At 32.3% G+C, this 22,039-nt stretch overlaps 1 protein-coding gene across 4 annotated transcripts; it reads right to left on the bottom strand.

The window, feature by feature from the left end:
* Positions 1-436: 436 nt before the first annotated feature.
* On the bottom strand, positions 437-20,456 carry LOC129938471 (uncharacterized). 4 transcript variants are annotated; one of them, XM_056046074.1, is made up of 17 exons: positions 20,132-20,456; positions 19,967-20,021; positions 19,626-19,761; positions 8,898-9,056; positions 8,714-8,830; positions 8,422-8,647; positions 8,170-8,353; positions 7,205-7,872; positions 6,721-7,136; positions 6,594-6,661; positions 6,289-6,522; positions 5,092-5,399; positions 4,591-5,021; positions 4,390-4,526; positions 3,984-4,310; positions 3,840-3,923; positions 437-3,629 (listed from the first exon to the last, which is right to left on the bottom strand). In XM_056046074.1, the coding sequence occupies exons 3-17, from the start codon at positions 19,706-19,708 to the stop codon at positions 3,511-3,513; spliced, it is 3,561 nt and encodes a 1,186-aa protein (XP_055902049.1). In that variant the 5' UTR covers positions 19,709-19,761; positions 19,967-20,021; positions 20,132-20,456; the 3' UTR covers positions 437-3,510. The 4 variants fall into 4 exon arrangements, with proteins under 4 accessions (XP_055902049.1, XP_055902050.1, XP_055902048.1 ...); XM_056046075.1 differs by lacking the exon at positions 19,967-20,021; XM_056046073.1 differs by having other exon boundaries at positions 19,967-20,456.
* Between the last annotated feature and the right edge of the window lie 1,583 nt (positions 20,457-22,039).

Raw genomic sequence — 22,039 nt, forward strand, 5'->3', positions numbered from 1 at the left:
TTTTTTTTTCTTTTAAATTTTAATTAAATTAAATTAAAAAAATCAAATTAACATCCGGGTTTATTATAATAATAATATTTTTTATAAGTTCTAATGATGTTAGTGACTTCTAATAAATATCCTTTCATTTCGTTTTAAAAATGTGTTGTATAAGTTAAATAACAAAAACAAAAAAGATGATTAAAATTGGTTACCAATAAATTGTTATAAATAGTTTTTTTTTTTTATTTTTTTACTTGTGTCTATTTTTGTTTTATTTTATTACATGATTTAATAATAAGTAATAATAATATTAATATATATATAAACATACAAAAATAACCGGCTTATTGCAATTTTTTTTATTTTTTGTTTATTATTTTTTTTTTTTAAATATTTTAAAAAACTTTTTAACTGCGCTATTTTTGTTTGTTTTAACATTTTTTCTTCATGTAGATGTTTATTTTGTTTTCAAAAAATGTGTCAGAGTTTTTTAAAAAGTTCATTTTTAATTTGTCTGGTTTCACTAAGAAAAAATAAAAATAAATGTCTTTATTATTTTATTTTAATTCAGTTAAAAGTAAATTGTTCCTTCTTTTCGGGTCTTATTCGATTTTATAGTTGTTTTTCCTTTTCTGTTGCGTATTAATTGTATGCAAATATTTGTTAAATAAATAATAACAAATAAAAAATAGTAAAAAATATATTAAAAAAAGAGAAAAAACAAACTAAAGCAGTATGACTAGACTTTTTGTTTTTATTTTGTTTGTTATTGTTATTGTACATTTTTATTTTTCAATCATCATCACCATCACCACAATTCACAAAGCTTCTAAGTGTTTTTTGTTTTGAAATAAAAAGAAATTATACACTTTTTAATTATATAATTTATATGTCATCAATTAATTAATTGCATAAATGGAAAAATATATAAATGTTTGTATATAGTATATGAAAAAATAACATATGAGATTATGTCCTCCGATGCAACTAAATTCTACAACACACACGCACATCAAAGTTTTTTGTTTTTAAATTTATTTATTTCTTTTATTTGTTAAGGTTTTTGTTTTTTCTTCTAAAATACTATATAATGTTAAATGTTTGTGTAAATATAAATGTGAATTTTCACAACAATATAATACTTTCTACTTAATACCATAGGTTTGCTACATTATTTGGCTGCCAATTGATTTGCTTGTTTGTTGTTGTTTATTTAATTAATTATTTATGTATATCCAACTAATTGCAATTTTTGTTATTGTTAGATTTGTTAACAGAATCAAACGTATCCTCATATATCTCACCATAAAATATGTATGTTTTTTTTTGTTTTAATTAATTTTTTGTGAAACCAGACTTCCGATTTGCCAATTCTGTTGTGGCTTATTTAGTCCTATATAAGAACACAGGGTTTGGTTTGACTACGATTTTATGATCGTATCTTTTATAACTACCTATCAAGAGTCCTCCCGCATTCTGTGTAAGGTGTTTCTGTCTTATTTTTGATACTACTTAGGAGAAAACAATGATGCACCTAACCTACTTTATCTTTCGAAGCTCATAGTTATACATACATAGATTCGCCATCTAACGTTTTCTTTAACTAGTGCCTATTTCGTGAATGGTAACATTCGCTCATGTCTCATGTGCTACACATCCGAAGCTACACTGGTATTTTTATAGCATTTTCAAAAAAAAAAGTTATTTGGCGGATCCTATAGTTTTTTTTTTTAATTAGGCTTGAAACGCAAAACATTAGAAAATGACAATCAATACAATTTTTAATTTACATTCCACCCCCTTTTGTTTTAAAGTTTTTTCTTTCAAATTTAACCTTTTCGTATTATGGGGCCCCGTAAAGTATGACCAAAAATCCCCTCCTTATGTATTTTGCTCCTTTATTCTGCCCTTTACGTAAAGTTTCAAAAAGTTTAATTCCACACTCGAAATTATACTAACATTTTCACTTCACTTTCGTTCTGTTAATAAGGATAGGATTATTTTTTCTTTTGTTAAAAAAAAAACAGCTAAACATTACTCGCAAAACAACAAGATTGTGTTACTTATATCATTGTAATTCACAACGATATTTGAGATCCGTACAAAATAAAAATCACGTATGGGACGTTTTTAATTTCAAATGACAGTGAGCTTTACGACTTCAAGAGAATTAAAATCTACAGAGCTTTGTCATCAAGTGTTCGGATCAAAAATCTATTTTATTAAAAGTAAATTTTTCATTTTCTAAAAGGAGTAAACTAAACTTGTCATATTGGCTACCGCAGTTGTCATATATGGACTTCTGCAGTGATCATATTGACGAACGCAGTTGTCGTATTGAATACCACTATAGTCAATATGACAACCGCCGTTTTAATTTCCTTCAACCGAAGTTGTCGTATTGACTACTACAGTTGCCATATTGACTACCAAGTTGTAAACAAATTTCAGATCCCAAAATTGAAAACCAAAAATTGTCCTATTGACTATTGCGGTTATCGACTTAAAACTGACTACAAAAATAGTCAATAGGATGACTTTTTTCGTTCTGTATAGGCTTTAAGTTTACCCGAATAAAGATTAATTCACGAAGTGTGAAAATTGATAAAAAATATTTGTAAATTATTGTTTTGCAAAACTGTATAATTAAAGGAATGCAATTAATTAAAGAGCTTCCGTTTCATTGTCAGATATGTATGTAGGTACGTACAAAATTAAGCCCTCCCCATAAGCCTCGCTCATCATTATAATCCATCATTTTAACAAATATTTCTTGTTGTTTCTTTCTTTTATTCTTAAAATTTTTGTTAGGGTGTTAAGGGATGATAAGTGCAAAAATAAATAAATATATTTATATTTATATATATAATGTGTTTTATGTGTTAATTTTGTTTATTTATTTGTTTTCTTTTCGTTAATAATTATAATTGGAAGTGAAGTAAAATTTCCATTTTTCATGTCGTGTGTAAAAACGGTATACGTATTCCTTTTTGTTTTTTTTAGTTTGAAAAGTTAAAAGATTTGTGCATCTAATAATTGCTATTGTTTTAAATACGTTTTGTTTTTATACATATATATATATTAAGGTATATATATATATATTTTTATTTAAAAAATGTATTTGTTTTTAATATAATTTTAATACTTTTTTTTGGGAAAACTTTTTATTTATTTTCAATTTTTCAGTCGTTTTCTTGTAAAAAAAATCATTACCTTTATTTATTTCTTCATCCGAGAGTTTTGTTTTTTTTTTCATAAAATATTTTATGTTACTGTATTTATTTATTTGGTGTGTGTTTTCTTTCTTATTTTTCATTAGATGTATGTAGTCCGAAAAGTTTCGATTTTTGTTTTCTTTTAAATGCTATTAATGATATTTCGTACGTAGTTAGTTAATTAGTTAGTAGAAAATTATGTGCTATCCTTTTTTGTTTTTGTTTTGTATATAAATTAATTTTTTTTGTAATTATTTATAATTAATAATTTTGTTTGTTAAAAATTTTATATGTATAAATATTTTGTTTTTGTTTATTGATCCAATGAATAATGCTTGGATTTTTTCCAGAAATTTTTGAAAAATCCTTTTTTCTTCTGTGACTTGTGTAAATTGTTATTGAAATTCGATGTGCTCTCTTTTGCTAGAACTTCTGCAAATGTGTAGTTTTTGTTTTGTTAATTTGTATTATAAATTTAAAGCATATTATTTCAGCTCAAAAGCGCTTAAGTCTTGTTTTTTTAGTTTTTCATAATATAAATTTTCAACTCAAAATCAATCTAAGCGAACAACTTCGAAAACAATTTACGTTGACTTAAAAGCCTTTGGCTTTTCAAAAATAATATGGATAATTCCAACTTACTGGATGAATCCAAACCATGTTGTCCCCCGGATTGAGGGGAAACTGCATCTTTGTTCTTTTTACTTTCTCGTTCTTTTGTATTGCCTGTAATTCAATTTTCTTTTAATATTTTTTATTTCTTCAAATACGAGTACGAGTAGGTACCTTTTTTTATAAGAAGGCTAGTGACCCTTCGTAGGGCCTCACGTGGTGACTTATTCAAAAATGTTGGTGTTAGATTAGGAGGCAGAGTTAGAGGCTTTCGACTGCTACCAGTGCCGGACATTCCAGCAGTTCCATCCCATGCCCGCATGGAAGAAGATTGTTGTATTCTATGTAAATGGTCGAGATTTTCTGTAGAAGCAGGACGCATGGATCTTTGTTTTGGATACCACCCACGAGCCGGGCCACCAGTCAATCGAAGCATTTCACCAGTTTGTAATGCTTGACTGAGAGTTCGCTGTCTACATCCTGTGAGTGTGTTGCCAGCTCCTTGAAAAAATAGAGCATAGTATGAATTTCAAATTTTTTTTTTTGTTCATTTTGTTTTTGTAAAATTTATTTTTTATACCTATTCCAACAATTGAGGAACCAAAATTCATATTTTGGGCATTTGTACTGGACCGTGGTGCTGTTCGTGAGACACTTCCTCCTCCACCAACAGTCGGTTCTGTAGGACGTCGATGCGGTGTACGAGCAATGTCACACCTATAATATTATTTTTGTATTACAAATCCTATAGACTGTATATATTTTCTTTTTCAAAATATACCCTCTAGCAAATATTGGTGTTTCTGGTAAGCTGCAAGATGTCTGAAGGCGATTCTCTTCCCTGGGTGTTGTTTGAGTTGGTGGTGTTCTTCTTGAATATGAACCTGGTAAATTCCTTTTAGTTGAACCACAAACTGGCATTTCACACGGCAATGTCCCTGGTGTGCTGCCATGTCCGTAATTTTTGCCACATTTTTTCGAATAACCACCGTCCATGGAACGAGCCTTCATTGTATTTGACGGCATTGGGCTACGATGCGGAGGAATAGCAGGTGGTTGTGGTATTGTTGATTCATCAGGAGTGTATTTCCCAAAATGATTAGGCTTCGAATGCAATTTTATATCATGAATGCCTGAAGTAATATGATCAGAATCCATATTATCTTCCACATCTGTTGGTGAGGGCGGCAATGGAGGAAGGCCATCGGAGTCCTTTTTTCAAAACAAAAGAAAACATTGGTTAAATTTAAAATGTCAATTTTAAAGAAGGATACAAATTTACCACCAACTCTGGACTGGACGAAGTCGGTGTCGGCGGCAAAGGACCGAACGCATTCTGTGACAAAAGCATTTCTTTAGCACTTTCAGATTTATGAACACCAGGTCGGAATCCCAAAGAACGACGTTGTTGTGTTATATCACCTACCCGGGCAACCGATATATCACCACGCAATAACGCACTTATATTATTTTCTATTTGACGCAATGGGGCACAGCCAGATTGAGATTCACTATATTGTTCTTCATCTTCTTCTAATGGTGGAGCTAATTCACGGCGTGGTGTTGTAGCAGTTGAAGCATGAAGATCACCTATTTTTTTTTCAAAATAAAGTTTTTTTCGATTTAAATTTTATTTTGATTAAAATTAAAACAGATCTTCTAATCGCAAATAATGAAAGCAAATATTTGTTTTGTCAGTCAAATATCATGATTTATCATGACCTATTGTCGAATAGCTCGAAAAAATCCGTTTATAAAAATGAAGAATAAACAAAGTTCTCTTAGCTTTACCATGGACTATCTTTCTAAAAACTCTAACTTATAGAACTCTGCTATTTGCTCAGCACTAATGGGATTTCTTATGCTTACAGTAAAGCACAGGGCAGCAGTGTATTGTTTTGAGCCTGTATGTCCACTGCATCAGTTGGTAGTATAGAATTTATCGACAGACCAATGGACCAACCTCTGTATTTTAAAGAAAATTTTGATCAGAAGCAAGTTCAAGACAACGTTCCGAAGCACAAAGCATGTATTATGAAGTCCTGGTTAATATAGGACTACCCTAATTTTATGAAACCGTCAGCAAAGCCACCAGATGTGAATTGTATCTTAAATTTCCATATTTTCAATAAAACTCACCTTAAAAAACATATTCTGGTTGAGTGGAACAAGATAAAGCAGTTAGATAAGAAAAGCTATCACACAAAATTTTAATTTGTTGGCCAACAAACGTTATTTTTGAAGTTGTTAATTCTTTTTTTTTTAAAGTGGATCAAATAAGTTTTAACATAAAATGTTGCTAAATTTTTCGAAAATGTGAGTCATATTTTTAAAGTGGCATAGTTAAAGAAAATATGATTTGTAATGTGTAATAGTTATGCCGACGACAACTTATTTGAATTTGACGTTACAAGGGTTTAAATGTTTTCGCTGGATCAATTATTTTGGAGCAATATTTAAAAACATACATAATGTTTACCTGAACTAGCCTGTTGTCGCATTATCGAAGATGAAGAAACATTTGGATTGCTATTGCTAAGTGAGAAAAATCCAGACGAATAATTATTTCCACTACTTTCCATGTTGTTAAGGCACCCTTCACTTCCATTTTTCGCCGATTTTGTGTCTTTTTCGATTTTATAATCGTTAGGGCGTTGTAGCAATTGTGATGGATGTTCAAATGATGCTGTTTTACTGAACGTAGGTCGGTTTTCTAAAAAACACAATTGTATGCATTTATAAAAATAACGTTGCTTCCACAACCAAGTTGGTTTGTAGACCTACCAGAGAAATGTTGATGTTGATTGGGGGATTCAAAAGTTGGTGATCCTAAATCTAATGATAACCTCGATCTGTAATAATAATTTATTTTAGTAATTATGTTTGTATCAAAAATAAGGATAGGTATTACCTAGGAGACAATCCAATTTGTTCTCTAGAAATTGAATGATTATGCGACGACGACGACGACATACCTAAATCTATGCTATGTCTTGAATTCGGTATCATAAGGCTTTGGTTATTATAAGTACTTGATGAATTACACTCCGGACTAAGATTTGAATGCATTGAAGTGGATTTTATGGCAAATAATTCAGGCAATTGTTGACGTTCTTTTCTGCCCTTTCGTATAATGAATGTTCCCTTCCCGACCATATTTGCCGGAAATACAGGCAATATGTCTTCGGCATCGGAATAAATTGACGTAGCTTCATCTTCGGTACTACAAACTTGAACTTGATGTTGAGCAGCTTCGAGTGGTTCCTGCCCATTGTCACTAGTTGATGTAACACTTGATTCTGAAATGCTTGTGCTATTTCGTTCAATCTAAAAAAAAAAAAACAGAATTAAAAACCAAAAAAATAACATATTTTTTGTTCTCCTTCTGCTCTTACCACTGGTTTAAAAACAGCTGCACTGGTAAACTCTTGCCTTTCCCTGCTGCCGGCCTTTTTGAGTTTATTACCTGACTTGTGTTTACTGCCGAAAATATTATTTCCTGCATCATCAACTTCATCCAAATTAATTTCCCATGAAATACTTCCTCGTTTGCGTGGTGTTGCAGGTGCAGAAAGTGATGGTGTTGGGGGTACAGTAGGTGGCGCTGGTGGCGGTGGTAATGATTGATCTTCAAGTGAATCATCAGAAAATTCTTCATCGCTAGAACTGTCATTTAAGCGTCGTTTTTCACCGAAAGCATTATTATTGGACGATTTCAAAGCGATATTGCTTTCCAGTTTTGCGAAATTCTTCAACGAATCGGTTATGATAATTCGTTGAGTTTCAAAATTCGAATTCGCTAATTCATTGCCGCCGATGCCGACGCCACCATTGCGAACTGAGGACAATGGTGAAGTGGCAAAAAGTCGCTTTAAGGGAGAAGAATTCGATGCAATGTTAGTCACAAAAATATCTGCATCGTTTGTATTTGAAAATTGTGCATTTCGACAAACTTCTCGATGCTTTTCAACAGAGCTAGCTAGAGTACGTGGTGGTACCCGAGTTCGAGGTGGTGATGCTCTGCCGGGATATATTGTCACTGGATGTTCATTTACAATAGTTTCTGAAAAACAAAATAGAAAAGGAAAAAGACACATTTTAAAAATTTAATGTATTTTGCGTTTAATTTAATTCGACCACTTTATACCAATTAGTAATAAATTGACAACTATTTTATTAGATTATTTTATACCAAGTATGTAAAACTATTGATATAAAGTGACGAAAAATATGACATTTTTTAGTTCGATGAGAATAAATTTATTTGAAATGTGGCTCTTAACATATTTATGAAAGTTTTATACCAGTGAGGACAAACACTGCGGAAATGTATATATTTTTTTAATGTTTATTAACTTACCAGGAATTCTTGCAACTCCTCCACGTATGACAGCATTGTGTACAGCACTTATATCAATACCAAGAGCATTTCGCTCACCATCAAAACTGCCACTTGATATCGCTCGGTCGCCCAATTTATGAGCCCCTGAGCATGGAAGACTTGAATATTTGGATGGAATACATGCTGTAGTTCGTGCTTTTGGCTACAAATAAATTTGTTAAAAATCAATGTTTTCATACCAAAAAAATGTAATTAATCACAAGTACTCACCAGAGTTGTTTGGCTGATGCTTGGCTCGCTGGGTAGTTTTTCTTGACTAGTGATTTTTTTAACAGGACTTGTTTCAACATTATTATCACCACCATTTTTTTCATTTACCACCGTGATAGGGTCGGTGGGGGTAGCAATGAAATTATTGTTTTCGCAAGAACGTACAGGAGAAGATGAAGCTGATGGTTTCTTTTCTTCCACCAATTCTTCTTCTCCTTCTTTTGAACTTTAAGAAAAAAGTACGAATTTAAAAAATTTACTCTTTGTTTTTAGAGTGTTCTTATACACTCACTCATTGTTTTCCATTGTGTGATCATGATTTTCTATGCTTTCACAATGCCCACTATCATTCGATTCAACTACAGGCCCAAATTTTTGCTGTTCTGGAGGCGTTGACACCTTCGTTGTCCTTAAAATTATTAACACAATTTTTGTTTAATACAAATAATGTTTGAAAATTGTATGAAAATAATTACCGTCTTCCATTCATGCTCATGTATCCATCATCTTCAGATTGATTACCTTGTAATGGACTACCTTGATCCTGTATCAGCGGTAGCGATTCTGGTTCTTCAAATTCTGATAAAATTTCATCGAGAACTTGAATAGGTTCCGGAATTTCGTCATCGAATTCTCTATAATTAAAGAAAACAATAAAATAATTATGTTCGAAGATTCTTAAGGTGAATGAATACAAAAAATGTGTCTGTAAGAAAAGCTTGTGTATAAAAGCACAGTACAGTTTGTTTTTGCTATACGCACTTGATTTAGCGGGTTTAACAGCTGGTTACATCAAGTACATAAGGGCGTCGAGTATAAGCCTAAATTTTTTTCCATCTACCAAAATATTCATAAAAAAGAAGATAAAAAGCCTTACTTTCATTCCTAGGTGTATCAAAGTTCTCTTTTGATCCGCTGATTTACCAAATTTTAACAAGTGTCAAATAAGAGATTTTCTGTAGACTATGCAATTTGTATTTTTATTGAACATTCTGAAAAACTTAACTTTTCACTTTGAGAATCACTCGTAGATTATCATTCGCCCGAATGTGGTAATTCTGGTTATTGACGAATCGACTAAGGTGAAAATGTGCTTCATCACTGATCTTCGAAAATTTATCATCCACTGTTGTCATTTCTTTCCATAGTTCAAATTCACTACGGCGAAATGGTCAGTTTTTTAATCAAATGCAGTTTTTAACCTGTAAATGTAAGTCTTTATGCATAATGTTCCTCAACGAAGAGCGTGAGAGATGCAATTGTTGGCGCGACGATGAGTTGCGGTGGACGGCTCTTCAACCACACTATCGCGAACGAGCACAAGTGTTTTTATATCTCCTACAGACCCGGTTTCTCAAACTTTTGCAGTTGAAATGCAGAAAAAAACTTGAAGTTTCAGCATTGTGGTTTCAGCATTGGTTGTTTAAATTTACCCACCCTTTATGTCAAAAGAAATTGTCGAATACACAAATTTCATATTCTTGGGATGAGTTTTTTTGAAGCAATGACAGGTGTAAGTATTAGCTAAACCAAGAGATGAACCATGAAAAGTTGTTTTTTCTCGTGGGCGGTGTGAACGCAACTAATATCTGCCCATCCCTCACGCACACCTCATACCGGAAACAAAAACTCATCCCTAGAAAAATGTAACAATAGTAATCTATTTTATCGAAGATTGGGTTTGGAATTAATTCAAATTATTTTTAAATCTTTCGTCAACATGAATAAAGTCGTAGCCTATTTCATCTTCGTACTATAGCACGATCCGATCCAACTTTACCTTTAGTGTAAATGAAGAGTTAATGTTTGCTTGACATCTATAGAAAAACAATTTTTCTCGTTAGCTAGAAAGTCATGACCTAAGGTTTGGCTAAAAAAAAGGTGCCTCAAGTCAACTTTTACTGAAATAATTACATTGTTTGATATCTCCAATACTCACGAGCTAAAAGATTTAAGGGTGTAAATGCACTTTCGCATACAACTCATTCTGTCATTTTATTGATATTTAAAAATAAGTCGCACAAAAAAAAAAAAACAAATCAAGGATTAAAAGCCTTTCACCAGAAGTAGACTTTCTCAGTGTAGGCAGTTAGCTATACCTATCCCTAAACCGAACCCGTCACCATCATGTCACATAAACAAATACAAAGGACAGAAATAGATAGATTGTTTAAAAAAGATTTCTGTGTCAATCCCCACAGTTGGAGGATTAAAATGCAGTTAGGTACGCGACGAGTGGCACTATACTCGTATAGCTTCCCTATATCCAAAGAAACCCCCCCTTTTTTATTTTACAAGAGTAACGAAGAATATATTATTTATGTAGACAAAAAGAACAGAGAATGAAGACAAAAAAAAACAAAATTAAGGAAAAAATGAATAACTTGCCCTATACACTGTACAGGGCATACACTTCGTGTCACATGAATAGGGACAAGCTTTTTTCGTTTTTTATTTGACGATATTTTTTAAACCCATAGGCTTTTTTTTTTGGAAAAACCTAAATGTGGAATGAGGATCCTATGTATTAAATTTATATTTCAAACAAAATGTTTGAATTAAGTTGATAAACACAAGTTTTATGGCTGTTTTTCTGAAGAAGGTCATAAAGAGTACCTATTTTTTTTGCGTGTTTTGAATCAGACAAAATGATACTCTAATTATTTGGGACCTTAGTACTAGTATTAATTTGATTTAATCAAGACCTATGGGTATAGGTTAGCCAAGGAGGAAAAAGACCATATTCGAGCTTACCGGGATGGCAAACCTTCCGTTTTTAGACTAAAAAAATTAGAAGAAGTTCAAATGTTGTATATAACTACCTTAAGGGCCCAGAGATGTATGGACTGAAATTTCAGGAAAGGCGGACGATAGTGAGATCTGCTTTCCATTAGTAGTGATCCAAAAGGAAGCCAATGTATAAACCAAAATATAAGAAAAAATCCAACACCACAGTGTGGGGAGCAATCACTTATTACTGGAAAATGGGAGTGGATTTTTAAAGCTTTATAAATCAATTTTGGAAATAGATTTTTCCCAATTTTTTTAAAATTATTTTGTAGACAAAGATAGACTTTCCAACAAGATAATGCACCAACACATACCGCACGGACAACAAAAGACTGGATTGAGGGCACAATGTAAACCTATTACCATGGCCTCCATATTCTAGTGACATGAACATCATGGAAAACGTGTAGGGATGGCTTTCAAGAAAAGCCTTTGAAGGAGGACGGCAATACCAACAAATCGAACAGATTATTGAAACCATTATGTGACAGCATTCTATGAATCTAAATTCCATAGGTTACTTGAACTAATTCGGAATTCAGGAGGCAGCACACATTACTAAAAATTATTTAAATACATTCAATAAAACCAGTATTTACCTTAACCATAAGAGTTTTTGGTACTTTAAAGGGTTTTACAGGTAAATTAAGATCTTGTCCCTATTCATATGACACAAAAAAAAAAAACAGATTCTTATTATGTCCTTCTTTGGAAAAGCCACCATAAAACTTGCTATTTTTTTTGCAATACAAACTGCATTATTTATTCAACACTTGGGCTATTTCAAAAAACCCAAGAAACTTAGCCAAATAAAAAACTAAAAAAGCTTGTCCCTATTCATGTGACACGAATGTAAATGTCCACACATTGCTATACCCGTATAGCTACTATGAGGTGACTATGACACCTTATGTATGATGAGGAAATCACCTACTACTGCTACCTACAACTCTTTTGATATTTTCTAGCTGAAAGAAGAGTGTGCTGCGCTCCAATTTCACACGCCATGTAACTCCGAAGTAAAGGTTGAAAGAAATATAAAAACAAAAATGGAATATGTATAAAACTAACATTGTGTTTAGACGAAGCGAAGGAAATGAACAATGGAAAGTGGTAGAGGTAGATTTGCAATTGAAATTGTCGGTTAGTTTCCTGTTATTTACTGGTTAGGAACTGACACTAAACGGTTTTTTTTACTTCTGTCAGATTGTTTTTATTGCATAAATTATTTACCTACCATGAAGAATAATCAGTATACTTTAAGTTCATTCATTTGTTAAGAAATCTTACATCAGTCTTGAACCTCCCATTAAATTCAAGTATGAATTTATTTGTATTTATTCTTTTTTACTCACGTACTCTCCTTATGCGCATTTATTGCGCATTGGGGTTAAAAGTGAAGAAAATGATTTTTCGTAAGTCTTAAACCGAAAAGTCTTGTTGTTAAAATCATTTTTTTTTCATGTACGGAACTGTTTTCTTATTAACACTACTGTATGAGCCAATGTTAAGACAATTTGTAATTATACTCAAAAACATAGGTTTTAAGTGCCGGGATACAACATAAACATTATGTAATTTAACCCCAACTAACTGTTCTTAAAAGACTAACGGATATATCGTTCTATATGGAAACGCTCCAAGTTTTTGAGTTTTGGGATGTTTTCATTTTTGTATTTAGGAGTTTACCTCAGATATATGACTTGGATTTTTTTCAAAAAAATCATTTTATTAACAAAACAATTCTTTGGGTAATTGTACTGAAATGGTGTGAAACTTTTCATTAAAGTATTACAATTTTTTCTTTTAAAATATGTCAAATATTGGTTGTATGGAAGAAAAGAAAAATAACTTCCCATCCGTATCGTTCTGTCGATTTGCCTAAAATGTTATCAAAAACTAATGACAATATTTTGTTAGAGATAGAATGTTCTTAGTTCTTAAAATACTTAAGTCGGAAACTATTTCTTATGTTTTTGTAGTTTTCGTGTTTTATAAAAAAAGTTGAAACTTGAATTATTCTAAAAAATATTAATTCAAAGTTAGCAACAGTATTTTACATAATATAAATAAATTGGGTGGCGCAACAGTCCGTTTGAGAACTAGGGCCTAGAGACTGACAACTCTCAACCATTTTTGAGTGCGAGTACTGTTGTCAGTGATGGAAGGGACCTGCAGTTTTTAGCCAAATCCGAACGGCAAATTTGAGAAAGCACTTTTCATGACAAGAATTACTCTTGGAGAATTTGTCAATTCCTCGCAGGAGGCAGAAAAAACTTTAGGTTGCATAGGTAGGGATCGAATCCAAGACCTCTCGCATGACAGTCCAACAACGCACTAACCAACATACCACGGGTACTACACTATTTTACATAATATGATAAAATAAGTTTGGTTACAATATCTGTTTATGTTCAGGATATTTTAAGTCGAAAATCAATTTTTAGCAATTTTGATAACATTTTTTGAAAGTTGTTATTTCTTATAACGGGTTACCATTTTACGGTTTTAAAAGTATAGGGCTGGAATTCGACATTTCTCAAAGTAAGTTGCTCCACCAAGGGATCGCTTAATTATGGGCCAACGCATACAAATTGTTAAAACTTACTACAAAACTGGTGATTTTGTCACAGCCACATATCGTGCTGATTAGGATTAACATTATCGTCCAACTGTTTAAACAATTGTCAACTTCTTGAAGAAATTTGTAGGGAATAATTGGTAACAGATATTTTAAGGTCTGTGCATCACTGAAAATATCGCTGCTGTGAGTGAGTGAGCTGAAAGTGTTGCCAAAGAACCGAATGTGTCGATTCCTCGTCGTTCCCAAGAATTAGTTCTGTCTTAAGGCACATTTTGCATTTGGACCTACAACTAAATCTATATAAAATCCAGTTCACACAAAAACTGAAGCCAGCTCAACGTTTACAACGTAGATACGTTGAATAGGTGCTTGAACAACACAGGGTGGACTTCGATTTTTCGAACAAATTTGTCTTTAGTGTTATTGAAGAGAGGCTATTACATCCACAAAAAGTCACTGTTCGGTGCGCTCTTTAGTCTGGAGGTGTAATTGTACCGTACTTCTTCGAAAACGACTGTCACCATCAATTCGGAGTCATATGGTAACCTACTTTTTCTTGACTGATATTGAAGAAACCGACTTTAAGAAAATGTGGTTTCAACAGGACGGTACTACGTGCCACAAAACTCGAGTGAATATGGCTTAATTGCGAGAGACATTTCCTGGCCGCGTAATTTCTTGTCATGGCGAAATCAATGGTCGCCAAGATCATGCGATTTTACACCGCTGGATTTTTGTTTGTGGGGCTACGCGAAAGTACATGTTTATACAGATAAACCTTTAATTATTGAGGACTTAAAAACCACTGCCTAAAAGTGTTTTAGAAAGTAAAGTTGATTCAAAATTTGTATAATACATTATTCTCAAAAATATGTTGTTTTAAAAATTCTGAGCTTCAAAATGCTGAAAATGGGCTAAAAAGAAAAATGATTTTTCTTATTTAAGACTATTTACAGCATTTTGAAGCATAAAATTTTGAAGTACCGAATTTTATCCTACAGAATTTTTATTTACTTTATTATGACTTATTCAGTATTCGGACTTAAAACCTTCTTCTTCCTAAAAAAAATATAGTTTTCGATTTATTTTAATTAAACATAACTTCTCATTTGTATTTTTGCGAAGTAAGGACTTTTTTTACCTAATTTTCCTAGACTAAAATTAGGGGGCGCAATAGTCCCTTGAGAACTAGGACTAAGTGACTTACAACTCCCAACCATACCTGTGTGCGAGTTATGTTGTCAGGTATACAGCGGACCTACAGTTTTGAGCCGAATCCGAAAGGCTAATAATTTGAGATATCACTTTTCAAGAGGCATCCGTGAAGAAAAACTTTAGATGTCACAGGCATGGATTGAACACAAAACCTCTGACAAGACAGTCCAACACACTAAAAAAAGTTGTTTGTCAAAATTTCCACAAATTTAAAGCACTGACAAAAAACCAACATACCAAAGTACGTATTCGCCCAGTGAACCATATTTTTATGGTTATTTTAGTGACAGCATAAATTACCAAGAATTGTTAATTAATTTTACTAAGCGTACTTTTTTGACTGAAAAAGTCAGCAAAGGGTCTTCGCCGTATTGTACATTAATCTCATGTTAAAATGGGGCTCTTATTAATAAATTATTTTATCAAATTATTTTTTCTGTATCGACGTATTGAAAAAAAAATAATAAAATCAGTCCCCTCAAATTTAGATTTTTATATTATAAAAGTACATACATGCATATATATAGCAATACAAATACATAAAGATTTACTTTCAGAGCTTTAAACTTTTTTTGGCAGTAAATTTAATCATCACTGATTTAATGGATGGCAATCAAATAAGTTTTCAGAGCGCAAATTCACAAGGTCATACAAGTTAAACATATAGCGTTCGTTCCATTCACTTAAGAAAAGATTTGTTTGTAACAATAATTTGTGGCACAAGTTTTATATCTCTTGAGTCGTATAGTTATAATTAATAAAATTTAAGATCCTTCATTAACCTTGACCCGATAGCAGTAGTGGGGATGTACCTACATACGTGTGCATGAGTTTTATATTATTATGTCATTTAATGAAGATACACATACCCCCACAATAATTGAACTTCAGTCTACTGCGTTTTGAATTTTTTAAATGATCTCGTTATCGGACGGGCAGAGACATTGAATATACGACGTACAATAATGTGAGTTGAGTATGGTCGAATGTTGCATAACAATCATATCAATTATTATTGACCTCTAATTGGGTGACACTGATCTCATTAATTTGCATAGATTACAATTTACTTCTCATGAGATTCAATCGAATATATTTGTGAATAAATCATTTGAAAAAAAAAATAAAATAAAAAAAACTTGATAATTTTGCTGATTAAGTTTTTGTTCCACCTGTTTTTAAGCTTAAACCCACATTTTGTATACTACATACTTCGGGAATACTCATATCACAACGCATGTATACATCATCAAGAGTTAGAGTGGGTAGACTTGTGGGTATTATGTTTGATTTGCTTATTTTGGAAATACATTTTATAACTGTAAACAAGACAAAAATTCAATAAAATGCGTTGTGGTCATATGAGGTTTCATATCCAGTTATAAAGTGCATACAAATACTACAAGTTTGAGTGTAGTGGCAATCAAGTCACTCAAATTGGTCACTTAAGTGTCACTTACTCAGGCTCTGTCCTGTGAAACAGGTCCTAAGAGCTTTTAATAATGTAAGTGTGAGGTATGTATTTTTATTAATGTGGTCATAATATACTTCTTGAAGTGACGAAAGTCTTGTGTTATTAATTGAAAGTACCTTTAAAAAAGCTTGCAATTTAATCGTGAAAGAGTTCAAGCCTCTATTATGCTATGAAATTTAATCATTTATAAATAAAACTACATATTTAAAAAATATAATGAAATTATCCTCATCGAATCCAGGTTTTTTCAGTTAAAAAATTATCCTATACAAGTTTGGAATTAAAGGTATCTTGGATATAAACTTAACCATTTTTTTTTAAAGTAGCTATTTGCAGCTGATTTAGCAGAGAAAGGAGAATTGGTTTAATTGCATTTTTTAATGTCTATAGAAATAAATTAAGCATGTAAAGGGTGTTCCTTAAGAGGTATAGAACTTCAAGTTGTCAACACTTCTTTAACTGACTGGTATTTTTGGAGCTGCCAAGTTATTTATGTTCATTTTGGTTTGGCGATTTAACATGAATAGACTGATTTTCTTAACAAAGTTTCCAAATAGGGCAAATCTATTTTGAAAATCATAGTTAATTTTTAAAATTTTCAATTTTGGTCGAACGAATACGTCAATAAACAAAACTGCAGTATTTTGAGTGATGATAAATCTGAAGTGCTGATTCAATGATGACAGCTATAGAGCAATGATTACTGAATTTTGTAAATTATTTAAACAACCATTTTGTGCAGGACCAACACAACTCGTGACACAATTGATTAATGAAGAAAACGTTTGGTAACCACATGTGCGATTTAAAGCCACTTGACGATTTTCTGGGGGTATGCGAACTCGTAAGTCTACGCCTATAAGCTCGAAGCGATTTGACACTTGGAGTAGAACTTTCCCCGCATTATTGCCTATATACGGTCTCAAATTTAGGAAACTGTCAAAAGCCGCCGTGACATTCAAATAGATTTGATAATTTAGTAATTTCCATGGTACAAAGATGCGAAACTTCTTTTTCTTTCAATATGTACAACTATCCCGAATTTTAGAATCCTTAATTATGCAAAAATAATTCCTCATTTGAATCATTTTTTAATTAAAAGCGTATGATGTATTTGATGGACTGGAAACGCATCAATCAAATCAATAAATACAAGATTTTTGATTCAGTATCGGACACTATATTTCTGTATGATACCCAAGCTCGAGGATGTTAAAAGTTCGACACCGTTGAAAACAAAAAATTTTAAACTTCAAGTCGACTATTTGCTTAACGTTCTATTATGAATTTCGATTGGTAAAAATGTATTCATCAAATATTTTCAAGACCGTAGTAGTTGGCACAAAGAGTGTGTGAGATTCGCGGAAAAATGCAATATGACAATTGGTTTGAATGGTAATGACTTAGCGGATAGTAGAACAAATATGTATACTACTTACTTAGATCCTCGGACCCCTTAGGGCCTCTACTTCTCTACTACTAAAAGATGTAAATCAATCTGTAAATCTATTTTCACAGTTAACAAGGAACGTAAAATTAAAGTGATGTACTATTTTCATATTCTTTGATCTCAGATGTTTATACAGCAAACCACATAATTCATTTATAATTTATATTACTGTTTTATATATTTATTATGTTAGTTTTAATGAAACATTAAGTTCACGTAATATGCAAACCTAGGATTAAGCTCAGGTAAGTTATGAGTTAAAATAAGGTTCACTAGCTCATATCTGTAAGAGTGCTTTATATAGCTAAGCCTTTTTTTCATTAATTGAAAAAAGTTTTCTAGGAATTTAAAGAATAAAATTAAATTTCATTCAAGAGATTGCATTTTTTAAAAATTATTTTCTCAGTTTTTCCGTCGCGTCGTTTTAAGGTCAAGTTCGTTTTTCCTTTTTTTTTGTTTTATTCCGGAATGTATAACTTACCGCCTTGTTATATGCAAGTAATTGATACCAAGTTCGGTTTGAATACAAGTGCTTGTTTGAGCAGTTTATTTTATTTTTATAGTTGGCAGAAATTCAATCGGTTGTAATTTGAGAAATCTTACTTTCCATTGAAAAAAATAAAATTGAAAAAAAAAACAGTTGTGGCGGGTGATGGGCATATACTATGTAAGACCACTTTCTTTCAACAATATAGCTATATTTAATCAACAAACAAGACAATCTTTATGATATGACAGTCTATTTTATCCTGTGCTAATAGTCCTGCAAAATATAACCTTCGTGACTAAGATAGATTTCCATTAAGATTGGTAACTTATAACCGGCGTTAGTTAGTATATAGGTAGAAATAAAAAGGTATACCGGAGTATATCGAAGTTAGAAACGAATAAAAGTGCTTTATTATTATTATTATATTTAAGTATAGATCCAATTTTCACACACCTACCAACTTTGTGGTGGCGACCGCCACGAAGGCGACTACCACCACCAACACCGCGGCGATGGAAATGGTGGAGGAGTTGACAACGGACGGAAATAGGTACTTTCATAAAATATTTACAAATTTTTGTTACCATTTTTCAAAAAACTTTACCCAAGGTTTTGAATTCTGAAACAAAAACACGAAACCCCCGACCGAGACCACCGATTGTTTACTGTATACAGTGTAGACAGTAAGTAGTGTGTATAGGAACACCTCTCAATACACGATAAAGTAAATAGCTACTATAGATGATGAATACCGAGTACTGACTGCTGTACCTACTCAACTCAGTTTTCAGCTACTGGATGTTCACATTTCGTGTGAGTGCTGCTAGATACAAACAATCAAACAAACACACAATCAAGAGATCTGTGCAATTGCGCAATTTCTTATAAAGAGTTATACCTTATAGCACACACAACACACAGTGTATTCTTTATTACTTTGCCATTCATCGGTGTAATTTTCTTTTTTATTTTCCATCAGAGAGAAAAAAAAAACCAATTAAGTTTTAGAAAAAAAAGAAATAAAATTAAAAAGAATTAAATCATCTATCTAGCAATCTATTAATGAAATTGCATACACCATTTCTATTGTGTGACATAAATGAAGTCGAAGGATATTTTTATTTTTCTATTTGTCTTTTAATCAAAATAATAGTAGGTATAGGTGAGGTGAGGTGGAAATGGAAATGTATAATGAACTTACTCTAGTTTGACTTTGGATAGTGCTTGTGGTGCTGCTGCTGCTGCATTGTCGTCGGGCTCGGGATTTGTACAGGGGTCTGCCATTGTTTTTGGGGTTCCCTCTCTAAATCCATCCTCCGCAGTATATTACATTAGCCCTGCAATATATATGTATATAAGTGTACACACACACAAATAAACACACACATGTTCACAGCACGAATTGGTTAATTAATAAAAATCTTCACACTTTTGATATTCGAAATATATGTAATTTAACAAACGAGAGGGTGAAAAATCAAAACCAATACAAAAAAATCTGAATTCAGAATTAAGAATCAGAATCACAGCAAAAATACCCACACACAATCCATTATATTTCCTTCCGTTAGTCGTCGTCCGTCGTCGTTGTTCCCTTCTTCAATATTTTATAAAAATATGAGAATAGGGAACGTACGAAGTACAAATACAAAAATAAAATAATAAAAACGGTGACGACAGGATTTCTTTAAGGACGAGAAGAATTACCACTCTGCTCCTCACTGGATGATTTGAAATGTCTGGAATCGATTTTTCTTTTGCGGCGAAAATCATATACGAAATGTTTCCACTTTTTCTTGTGTGTTTTTGCGTTTTTTGAAATTTCGATTGAAAGTAAATTCGAACTTTTTTGTATTCACATTTTCATTCAATTGACGATTTAAACAACTCTTGCATTTTTTATTTATTTTTATTTTTGCTCGCTCTGGGCAAAGTACCGAAAAGAACAGAAGAACAAAACTTGCTTGTTTAAAAAACCGAAAAATAAAAATAATCGTCACTTTACCTCTCTGCGATAAATAAAAACTACACTACACGAAAAAGTTTGTAGGTAGCTCTAGCTGGAGTTTGAAAGGAATTATTAAAAGACAACTCTCCAAGTTCTCACAGTTCTCAGGGTCTCCACTGCACTTCATTCGTGTTTCTTAATAGGGGGGCTGTTTTTGTCTTGTTTTATTGTGAATTTTGAGAAGAGAAGAGATTTCTGAGAAGAAGAATGGTGGTATTGTATTGATGGTGGTTTTTCTGGTGGTAGGTGTACATAATTTTGAGAATTGGGGAGAATTGTGTATTTATTTATTTTTGTTCGTTCATTTTTCACAAGAAAAAAAGTACTAAATTTTCGTTTTATACCAATAAATGGATTTTGTGTGTGGTCCAATTAGATGAAAATGAAAATCTAACTGGATTCAACAATGAAACGGAATAGAATAGTCTTAAAATAAGTAAATATACATTGCAGCATGCAATCTAGTACCTGCGTTACTCTAGTGAAAATATAATTTCGATATCTTACAAAATTTCATCGAATTTAATGTTTGTATTCCACAAATTTCATTTTCGAGTTTCTTACTCGTTCCTCACAAACATTTTTCAGTCCTTTCTATAAAAAAGGTGTGTGGCCCTGGTATTATTATGGAAAATTAAAAATGTGTCATCAAAAGTATTGTGGAATAATTACATATTTTCCTATTTTATACATGGTTATCCATTTTGCGGTTTCAATATTAAACGTAAATAAAACACATGTAAAATATTTTTTGTTATAAAGTTTGAACGTTGGCATTATGCGTGAATTCGAACACTTTTTGACACATATTGAGCAGTATCTCAGCTATGATTTGACGAATGTTGGTTTTTAAGTGCTTAAGAGTTAAAGGGTTATCTGCATAAAAACGGTATTTTGCGTAGCCTCACAAAAAAATCCAGAGGTGTCAAATAGCATGATCTTGGCGACCAGTTGATATCACCACGACGAGAAATTACTTGGCTAGGAAGAGTCTCCTGCAATCCTGCAATAAAGCCATATTCTTTCGAGTTTTGTGGCATGTGGCACCGCCTTGTTGAAACCACATATTCTCCAAGTCAGTTTCTTCAATAGCAGGCAAAAAAAGTCGCCTATCGTATGCCCATATCGCTCCGAATTGACCATGATAATCGTTCCATCGTTGTTTTTGAAGAAGTAAGGTGCAATCACGCCTCCGGACGAAAGAGCGCACCAAACTTTTCAATTACTTGAGAATTCTCAGAACTTCAAATACGACATACCCACGGAGTGATAAATGTGCTTTGTCGCTGAAGAAAATTGTGTTCGAAAAATCGCCTTTCTCGTCTGTTGTTCAAACACCCATTCGACGTATCTATGACATTGTGAATGGTTAACTGCAAAATACCAAACAATGTGCCGCAAGGTAGTCCTAATTTCGAATTCCTGAAAAGGACGAGGAATCGGCATATTCGGGTCTTTAGCAAAACGATAACGCACAGGCCTTACAATTAATCCAGTCTCTTAAAATTTCTTCACAAATTTCCAACTACTTGGGTAGTTTAAGACGATTATGTAAACCATTATTATGTAAACCAATTTGTTAAGCACGATATGTAAATGTGGCAGAA

The sequence above is a fragment of the Eupeodes corollae genome, chromosome 1, assembly GCF_945859685.1.
Source record: "Eupeodes corollae chromosome 1, idEupCoro1.1, whole genome shotgun sequence".
Classification (NCBI taxonomy): Eukaryota; Metazoa; Arthropoda; class Insecta; order Diptera; family Syrphidae; genus Eupeodes; species Eupeodes corollae.